Source organism: Rhea americana, unplaced genomic scaffold, assembly GCF_003343005.1.
Source record: "Rhea americana isolate MKP2758 unplaced genomic scaffold, rheAme1 scaffold_284, whole genome shotgun sequence".
Taxonomy (NCBI): Eukaryota; Metazoa; Chordata; class Aves; order Rheiformes; family Rheidae; genus Rhea; species Rhea americana.
The window spans coordinates 720,762-731,461 of NW_028186406.1; the positions used below are offsets into that span (position 1 = coordinate 720,762).

Below are 10,700 nucleotides of genomic sequence, written 5' to 3' on the forward strand. Positions count from 1 at the left end.
TCACAGTTCTGGTTGTAAGCTCTGTGTGTTGAGGTCTGTCTAGCATATTCTATGACAGAGAATCTTTTTATCTGTTCACTGTAACCTGTACTTCTCTACCATTTCTGGCTTCTGTGACTTGCATGAGTTTGGACTGATATTTGGTGGCCATGAACAGCCTTGAAGCCTTGGTGGCCTTTATGTGTACAATGGACCACTTAATATCTTTACCATAGTACTTAGACTCTGGTGAATTTCTGGAGTCTTAAACTGGAAGACCTTATTAAAGTATAATATAGAACTTTGACCTGGTCATGAACTCCTGAACTTAAAATTACAGCTTGAAAATGGATCTAAAATCTGAGAGATTACTTCATCAAAGCTAGTCCAATTGCACCATTATTTGTAAGATCTCATCTTCTTGTTGAAAAAAACTTGTCTTTCTGCAAAATAAAATAGCCAAGCTTCTGGAATGGTTCATTCAAAACTTCCAAAAATCAAAGATCACAGGAAAAAAAATATTTATAATATAGGTAGTTATAAATTCTTGTCTCATACTTTGTCCTTCATCTCCTTAAACTCAGGAAAAGCATTATCTCAAAGAAGAAAATAGTAAACTAAGCCAAGAATTGAGCTGTATTACAACAGAAAATACCAAGATGGCTGGGGAGCTGGAGATCCTGAGGTCACAAGACAAACGTCTGAAAGAAAAAATATCTAAGATGGAGACCGCCCTTGATAAGGTAGCTTTCAGTTCATTAAGACAGCTGGGTGCTTTCCCATGGTCTCTTAGGAAGAGAAGATGTCTGATTTCTTGTCCAGGTTGCATTTATTATGTTCTAGTCACATGTTTTGCAAGCTAAATACCTAAAGAGTAAAATGTGATTAAGTCCGTCACCTGAATTTTATGGCAAAATGCTTTTATTTTCATTATGAGAATCCTTGATTTACTCCTTACTAGCTCAGAGAAATAGAAATTTTGGGGAATTGAAAGCAGATCAACCCTCCAGGCAGTAGCACAGGCTCTTGTATGACTCCTTTTCCTGGATGTYGCTGCCAGAAAGGACACTATACAATTATGTCCAGAGCTCTTCTGGAGTTGAGCATGGGCACACACTAACTCAACACACATGTCAGTGCCCAGCCCTTTCTGGGGACTGAATCAGTTGGCTGTGGGTCCCTCAGGGCCCAGGAATTTTTTAAGTAGCTCATATTTTTGCATTTGCCTTTTCTAATTGAACTTTCTATTGCTGACATACCTACCTCTTAAACTGAGGCCTTAGGACTAGGTCTAACGAGCACATAAAWTACAAGTGACCTGTTGGACTCTTCCCACTGCAAGAGTCCTTTTCAGATGCCTAGAATTTTTAGTTTTTCAGGATATAAACTTCCATGGATGGTGTCTGCCATGAACARGAAAGACAGTTTTCAGGCAAAACAGTTCCATTCTTTCTGAAAATAATAATAAAGAAAAATAAATTGCTTCATTCCTGAAAAAAATAGCTCTGGTATCRCCCAGGCATGGCATTTCCTACTCTAAATGCTTGACATTGGAAACTTARCTAACTTTTAATGTAAATTGTTGTGAACAGTACTAGCCAACCGACAGAGAGGCTGAGATGCAATGGAGGCCAGTGTTAACTGAAAACTAGCGCACATGATACACTGAATACCAATTCACAGAAGTTACTAAAGATTTCACTGTGACTTCTGACTGGATGTTAGTCCAACCATCCATTGCAGATTATCCACTGTATAAACATCATAAAGCATAATTGGTCATCTTGCTCATGAACAGTGATCTATAGTTAAATGTTCAAAAAGCTGCTACTTGTAACCATAAATGCACAGTGCCTCAGCAGGTGCTTCCATCAGTGGTAGTCACAAAGAAGCACAAAAAGAAAGTCTTGTTTTATTCTGATACTGAAGAATGAATTCTTTTAGACTGATAAAAGCAGTTTGACCCCTAAAAATCTCTCTCTCTCTCTCAATCTCTCTTTCTCACCTCCCTTCTTCCCCCCCTCTTTTTTTTTAATGTGCTTCACTGCTTTGGCTTTGAGCTTTCTTCTACTCTTCTTGATAATTTTCCAGATGAGCATTCAATGAAAAACACTTACATTATTAGAAGTTGCCATGTCTTGTCAGASTATACCATTTTAAAGAAGAAATACTATTTAACAATGAAGTAGAGATACAGACACATCAACAAAAGTTGTCAAATATCTACTTTAAAACCTTGAGTAGGGTTTTGCTTTATTAAAACACTTGAATTGTCTAATCCCCAAAGTGTTCAGTAGGTCTAGGACTGTCCCCGACAGGATTAATGCCCTTCTGTGATGTTGTAGTGTGCATATTATTGCTACTAGGATCATATAACAAGTCTATTGCCCATGTAACCCTGTCAAGGAAGGCATCTGATCATCTTACACTTCTATAAAGCACTTTCCATACTGCTGGCAATAGATAAAGTATCTGCATATGTGCATTCTTTTTCCTGTATCAAAAGGAAAATATGAGAAAATACAATTCACAGAAAACTGRTAAAATTAATTTAGGCCTGTTATGTTCTCTCTTACAGGCATCCATGCAGTTTTCAGAATGTCAGTGCATAATCCAGTGCCAGGAACAAGAAGCTATGCGCTTCAGATTGCAGCATGCTTTGGATGTAAAAGTACGTACTTTATTGATAAGTGCAGACATAAAGCAGGTGCATGTACCTTGCATCCTAATTTCAGTACTAACCCCATTTATTGCAACATGCTCTCAAAAGTTTGTATTCCGAAACCTTTACTTACGTGGAATAACTCCTTACTGCACAAGTAATGTCCATAATTTCAATTACTCTGAAGTGCTATATACTGGAAGGACATAAAAAATTAAACAGTTGTAARAATATTTGATCATATGCTCCAGCTACTACACTCTTGGTTTCAATGGCACTTCAGCATTTTCTTGCAGTTTCAGACAAATTAAAACTAGAAACATTTATAACATTATTATGAAAAAATGAATTAGAGTGGCAAAGCCTACAGGGATGGATGATGTCTTTTATTAGACCAACTATAAGTATTAGAAAGTGCTAACAAGCTTTTGGACATGCATACCCTGCTCCAGGTCTGAAACAGAAGCAGCAAACTTCAAGCTGTATGCAGGCTGGGAACAGTGGCTTTTGGTCTTGCTTTTTTATGTGAATTATCTAGGAAACATGAAAAAAAAATAATAAACTTTTAAGACGCAAAGATGTTAGCAAGGGAAAGGCAAATACAGTCAGTAAGTGCCTGTGAGAGAAACAGAAAGACATGTAATTAGCATCTGTGGAGCTGTACAGCATTAACGAGAGAGGGAGTATCTCTGTGAGTCCAGAATTCCTACTGCTTGGTAGAATTGGTCTAATCTCTTATCTTTACTATTCAGTTTAATACAGGRTATTTATTTCTCTTTGCTTTGTTGATGACCACAGATGATTAAGTTACGGTAGAACTAGTACTACAAACTAATGATACACTGAAAACAGTAATCTTGTTCATTAATTTTAATGTTCAATAATTCTTTTAAGCCATTATATTTACTGTGACCTCGATTTTTAGTTTTGAGTGGGAAATAAAATGTTATATTCAAACAAACTTACATAAACAATGCAAAAGAGAGTTCATATGAACCATGCAAAGGTGGAGAGTCTCATGCTAATGAGAGAAATTCTCACCTCAGTGGGAAAAGAACACACAGGAAACATGTGACAGTTTAATTTTGTAATGACTCTGAGACTTCCTCCGCTTGAATGGTTCCAGAACATATGATGAATACCTGAAAACAAATGAAACAACCATTGTTGCATCCAATTCTGTCCCTAAAGGACTTGAAAGGGTTATGTCTGAGGATMTGTAATAAATATTAGAGTGTATTTTGAAAACTGAGTGCTATAAAAAGATGTAAGCAAAAAAGAGGCCCTACTCCAGAGGCCTTGCTGTCCATATCCCCCTTTTCTGCAGAAGAACATTCTGTGACTAATGTTCTTCCACAGGAGCTGCAGGGCCCAGGCTACTCATCAGCTTCTACTTCAGGCAAGCAGCGGCAGGTACTCCCCGCTCCCAGCCAGCACTCTGCTAGTGTGCCACCTTCCCTGAATGTGACCAGCTGTGTTCCTCATGTGAGTACTTGCCTTGAGCTGGGAAACTGCAATGAAACAGGGATGTTCCAAAGATTAAAAATACCTGGAATTCATAAATGGGACAGCAGGTGGTAGGAGGAATCCAAAAGAGGATTCCCAGCAATAAAAATTAAATCCTTTCCTGTATTTCTCTTACATTATGGACTCAGCAGTTTTYCTTTTTTTCCTTTGTGAAATGTATCTAAAAAACAACTAAGCAATAAAAAGTTACRTAGATCAGCAATTTTTCTTACTTTCATATTTTATTCTCTGTCACCAATGACATTATGAGTTCTCAAAACTGAAGGAATTGCTTTTTTAAACATTTTGTTTCTCTTTTCTTTTTTTGCTGACAGTTTACTTGTAAATCACGTATCTTTGGCAGTGAAAATAGACATGTACATAGTATCTGATCAATTTCATCATATTCATACTGGTGGTTCACCAGTGATAGCTCTAAATATTTGAATTCTTCTCCAAATTCACTTTCACGGACTAAGACCAATTTTGTCCTAATATTAGACACACCACTTTCCTTCCTTCCTTCCTTCCTTCTTTCCTTCCTTTTGTTTTTGAGTCTTTACATTTAGATTTAAATTAGATGCTTGTGCTGTTCTGATTTTTCATCATTGAAAGCATCATCTTAAATCTTTCTTGCAAAAAAAACTTTCTTTTCTGTATAGTTTTGTATAGCTCTCCAAACTTGACCTGATGTAGCTCCCACAGAAGTTAGATCAGTCTCCATGTACAATAACAGGGAARGCATGTCTAGACTGAGAGGCAGGTGCACTCTAGGGAACATCTCACATTCTTGCTCTCCTAAGCTTGTTTCACATTGTCCTTTCCTCCTGCACATACAGCTCTTCTTCCCATAGAAGCCAGGCCAGAAGCCAGGGTGTGGAGGGGAGGGTGATGAGTACCCAGAGCTTGCACTAGGGTGGAATTACGATGTGAACAGGACAGGTGTCCATCTAGAAAACCTTCCCAAGTTCCACAGTATTGACAATATAAGCAATGTTATGTACATAATTAATTCGTAGGTATAAAGATGCCATAGGATCCTCAGAGAACTCCAGCACCAGCTGTTCCCTAAAGAGATCCTYCATTTCCCCTTAACTTACATATGTGGTCCAGTCCTATTGCGGCTGCCTTCACAGAATCCAAGTACAGTTAATGACCCTGGGGAGCCAGCAGATTTTATCCCCAAATCTGTGCAATACTGCAATTTAGTGCAGATAGTATTTAGAAATTTTTTATATTTTACCCTTTCTGATGCAGTGACAAACATTTACATGAAGGAACAAAGGATAGTTAATTCTGTAAAATCCCTACAGCATCAAGTACTCCCAGTATTTTTTCTTTGAGTTATACAGTTTATACTTCTGGGGATAGAGAAGAAAAAAAGCTCTGTATTTTGTTTGTTTGTTTGTTTTTTTATGTGGTAACACAGTTAAGAAAACAGGATTTAGAAGCTCTTGATTCAAGGTCTTCTTGAATCAGCTTGGTTCCACTGCACACTTAGTTATTTGTACAACATGAAGCAGCCCCAACTCTTGAGACAAATCCTGTCTTAGCCAATAGCCTGGATCCTCACCAGGGATGTAGGATAGAAGAACTGCATCAATCCATTCTGAAGCTGAGGATCTGTTCTTGGTTTAAGTTCTGCTGAAACTAGTATATGAACATTGGAAATTCCCATTTTGATGAACTGACCTTTTTTTTCCCATGCAAACATGTTAGCAAATGGTTTCTAGCCAGTTCTGTCCCCAGATGAGACTTAAGTCAATGGGAGCAGTACTTTGAACACATAAAGTGCTGTGTACTCTGAAAAATCCAGTTCTTGCCTCCTGAAATTTTTTTCAGAAAGAATTGATTCTTGTGAACTAGGACTTTGCTTAAAGTCCTGATCAGTAAAATGAGAGTAATATTGTCCTTYATCTCAGTGTAGGACTGTGACAATGTGGTGGTTAGTATTTGCAGATAACTCAGATGTTACAGTAATGAATGCCCTGAGAAATTAGTATTTCTGTCTTCAAAGCTGTGTTTGCATAGTGTTCAGTCAGTATTACCTGCAATAACACGTTATAAAGAAGGAGAAAACAAAGCTGTCATTTAAGTGAAGTTTATCCATTTTTGGTACTGAAAAAGGTAATAGAGAAAAGAGTGTATCATCTCATACTTAAAGACTTATTGTAATGTTTTTCACCTTGCCACTAGAGTATTACACTGTTTGCAATATTTATTTAAAATATAGATTTTACCAGTGTTCTCACTTAATAGTAATAAGTTTCTTTACAAAATTCTGTCAGATAACAGATAAAGGATCTGATTATGTTCAGGGAGTATTTTGACAGTTTTCAAGTTACCATGATCTCACTTCCACCAATTTACAACTAAAATTACCAGAAAATTACCACTTCGCAAATTTTAAGTCAAGGAAAGAGGGAAAAAATACATGTGTAACTTTGGATGAATATATATAGGAATTAAAAAATGGAACTTTATAACAGAATGATTTTATTTCAGATACCACCCAAACCAGGCATTTTGAAGGAGGAACCACTGCGAGATTTAAAGAGGATTCTTGAAGAACTAAGCTCAGACAGTGAGATCCCTTCTGCAGTTCTTCACAAGAATGACAGTGATGGTGGGAGAACATCACCTTTAGCAACCATAAGGAACACAGTGTAAGAGTGTTTCTGTTGTGTGCTGTGTACTTGCATTGCCTCCTGAAACTAAGGTCTGGCTATTCATGCACTTCAGGAGCGGTATGGGGTGGGTTTTTGTGGGAAAATTGGGTTTAGGAATAAACTTGAGCTACCTAAGGGCTTTGTCAGCTCCTATGTCAGGCTGCTTGCCTGGTTCATCAGAYGCTTTAGGTGTCAGGGAAATAGAAGGTGACTACACCATTTGTCTTTATTCTTTTGCTTTTAGACATTTGTGCTTTTATTTTAATTTTTAACTCCTTTCTTGCTTTTCTGTGTTATGTTAATATCTCTTCTCTTGAAAGCAGGCAGGTTTCTTAACATACAAATGATAATGATAATGGTATATTATGTTGAAAAATCAATACAACACAAATTCTGATGTTTCCAATCCTAGACATAAAGACACTTTGTAACAGAAAATGTAATTCAAGGGCTTTCAGTAGGATCTTTTTATTTCAAACATGACTTTTCTCTTGTAATGTATCAGATAGGTCTCAGGTTGCTCACATATATGTATGTGTGTGTATACATACATACATATATATATATATATATATATATATATATTTCCCCTTTTCACCAGCTATTCATAGTAAACCAAAAATCTGGATGTTATCGACATGCAAATTTTTGAGAGCTTAAGTAGAGAAGCTATAGAAGCTTCTATTTTAGGCCTGAAAAAGGACTTWTGCTCAAAAGCTTTTCTSTCTTTTCAAGTAATAACTGTACTACCTTTTCCTACAAACTTGGCTTTGTCTATCATTCATAGAGTCCTTTGGGGGTGTGAAGAGTCARAAGTGCTGATTTACCAGCATCTGCTGTATGATTATTGCCTATGTTCTGTGTTTATAGTGGCAGTGGGAGAAAGTGTTGCTTCCTACATATGGTTGCAAGCTTGTGTAATTCAACGTATGGTTCAGATTAGAAAAGAAGTGGGTTTTAGGAGAATTTTTCCAGTGTTTTCCCTGTCCTACAACAGTACTCTCTTTCAGAGATGAAGCAAGGATGGGAGAATCCTATACCTAAACATCCCTCAAAATATAAAATTATCTGTCAAAGTACAGGGCTTTCTAAGTCCCTTTGGTTTTGCTAATTCTGCTAATGTCTTTAATGTTTTGTTTTGTTTTTTACACAGAGAYGGTGCAAGTAGAGAATGTGCTGCTACTGTCAGTCTACGTTCAGATCCTTGCAAAAGGTGAGAAATTACTTTTCTGAAAAGATCCCAGATGATACAGTTATTGATACAGCAAAATGRCAGATGGCATTTTGAGAAACAAAAGCAAACAGAGCTATTTGGCAAAATGGATTAAAAATTATAAAGAAAATACTATTGATGTTCCTAAAGATTAGAAATTCCTTGCAGATCAAAATTCTGAGATAGATTAGTCAAGTAGTGATGTATAAGGTTCATTGACTAGGCTTGTGTTCCTTAATCTCCAAAGTTTCTGTTTCCGTATGCCATTGACTCAGTGTTAAATGGGTGAGAAGGATAATTAAAAGGCATTCTATACCTTAGCATTTTCTGTAAAGCAAAATATGACAATGACATCCAGAAGATGTTATTAAAATCCCTAGAAATGAATACATTTCCTTTTAAATATAATTTTTAATAATTGAATAGAGCTCTTTGTCAAAAGAAACACACAATATATGGAAAAGTTTTGTCAAAAGAAACACAAGATATATGGAAAGCTAGAACAAAATGCTTCTAGCTAGYTAAAGCAGAGCTGAGGTTTTGTTGATTGTCTCCTATGAAAACTGAGACTAAGATTGTTTTTTTTTGGGGGGGGGGTTGTTGTTTTTGGTTTTGGTTTTTTTTCCTGTTTCCAGTGCCTTGGTTAAGAATTGTGGTGTATCTAAAGTTACAAGTAAAATAGTAGAGCTTCTGGTGGGAATGGAGAATTTCTACAAAAACTCAACATTAAATTCAACAGGATTTTGCTTCTCTGGAACATTTCCATGTGATAAAATGAGTCTGATTTGGTTTTGAAAATTAATCAAGTTTAATGATCCATTTCCATTATCTCATCAAGTATCACTGTACTCTAAGAATTCACAGTGCCTGAGAACACATATGGGACCAAACATGAAAAAAGCAACAATTCATGTCACGGCAGGTAATGCCATCATCTGATGGCATTAGGTCAAATATGGGCTAAAAAGCACATTCCAAATAATTAGGCACCATTTTGTAAAAGCTAAATAGGAACACTGTTGCGTGAGTAAGCAGAAAGGGGATTGTTATGGCATTGGTCATGCAAACAGACTTTTTTTTTTTTTTTAATCTTTATTACTATACAATATTGATACTGAGTATTGTCTTGTATATCCCAAAGATACCCRTTGCTTCAGTGGTCTAAATTCCCTCCAGCTCCAATACATCCATAGATAATAATTCTACCATGCTTTGTATTCAGTATTAGGATATGAACAACATCAGCAGATGYATACCATTGCATTCTGCTTAAAAAACAAGCTAATTGTCTAAAAATGTAAAATGTAGCAATCTTACTGGCAAGGCTTTTGTTGTGATTTTGACAGCAATATGTCTTTCCATGCAGGGAAACACCAGTTAGAGATTCCACTACTGAAAGCAGCATGGAACGGGATACTTTCAGCTGGTGAGAAATTATTTCACTTAGCTGAATTATCTGCTTTTCAAAGTACTGATTTGAGATTCAGTTTCTAAGGCATCTTTAAATTTTATTAGTCCTGAGCTTATTTGTATTAGTTTATTCATTATGCTAAAAGCTTCCTGGGAATTATAAAACTAAGCTGTAAGCTCCTTTAATCCCTCTAATCAAGAACTCTGGAATTTATTTGCATTGTTTAACTTCAATACACATGTATGAGATCTGTGGTTGCATATTAAAATTTCACACTCACTGTGGTGGCTAGCTAGCATTAGCAAAACTTAGCATGGTACTTCAAAATTTGAGTTTTGCCATCATTTTGCTTACAGGGATCCTTTACCTTTACATACTGCAGATCTTCAGTCCCYGGATGTTACCCTGCCTTTCACATCCACTGGTAAGTTTTCACTGGCTTTTGGGGATGAATGCCCCATATAGATGTGTAACTGGAACATTAYAGAGTAGTAGAAAAACAAATGCAGTCCAAATACAGTGTATTTTCTTAATTCATTCATTGAAATACCTCTTAGCAGGAACTATTKACAAAGTCTCCATTGCACTTGGTGCACAATCTATATTTTGTTGCAAATCAGCTCCATGGAGACTGATACCAGCATACCTAAAATGATTATCTTCTGTGACAGTTATTCATGAATAGTGACAGTCTGGTGTAATTAGTGTGGATAATATTTTCAAATTTGGTGCTTGACATTATGACTCCTAAATTCTGTATTCAGGTATCTAAATGTTGATGTACTTTTCAGAGGAGTCAGGTAGTTGCAGACTGATTTTATTCAAAAAATTGGGTAGTCAGTGCCTTTTAAAATGTCATTTACTATCCTAAATGGGAATTTAAGGATACAGCTTTGAGCATGGAAGTCTGAAGATACTGGTCTTAGCAGCCATCTCCTTTGCTGCCCATAGATTCTCCATTCTGTAAATTTCCCTTGCAGATGCTGATATATTTAAGTGTTGTCTGTTAGTATTTATGCCTCTGCACTTCAGAGATCTGCTAGATCACCACTGCTTATACTGAAGAGTAACTATTTTGGGTCCTCTTTTTAAACTTTTGAACAACAGATAAAATATCCTGAGTAGATATTTTTAGCTTTCTAGCAAACCTACTACAACATATAGGGATTCTCCTAGATTCCAAAATAGCTGCAAGCCTTAGTTTTTATGTCAGAAGACTCAAGAAGTAGTTGGACAAGGGGAGTTTGTTGGAAAAAAAAA

General features: G+C 36.4%; 1 protein-coding gene across 1 annotated transcript in view; it reads left to right on the plus strand.

The window, feature by feature from the left end:
* Positions 1-10,700, plus strand: part of CCDC158 (coiled-coil domain containing 158) — a 39,156-nt gene that overhangs the window by 23,901 nt on the left and 4,555 nt on the right. The window contains exons 14-20 of the mRNA XM_085308856.1: positions 564-722; positions 2,558-2,650; positions 4,001-4,126; positions 6,653-6,813; positions 7,970-8,029; positions 9,396-9,455; positions 9,797-9,864. Of these exons, the coding sequence (XP_085164982.1) occupies positions 564-722; positions 2,558-2,650; positions 4,001-4,126; positions 6,653-6,813; positions 7,970-8,029; positions 9,396-9,455; positions 9,797-9,864 (727 nt within the window). The remainder of the gene's footprint in view (positions 1-563; positions 723-2,557; positions 2,651-4,000; positions 4,127-6,652; positions 6,814-7,969; positions 8,030-9,395; positions 9,456-9,796; positions 9,865-10,700) is intronic.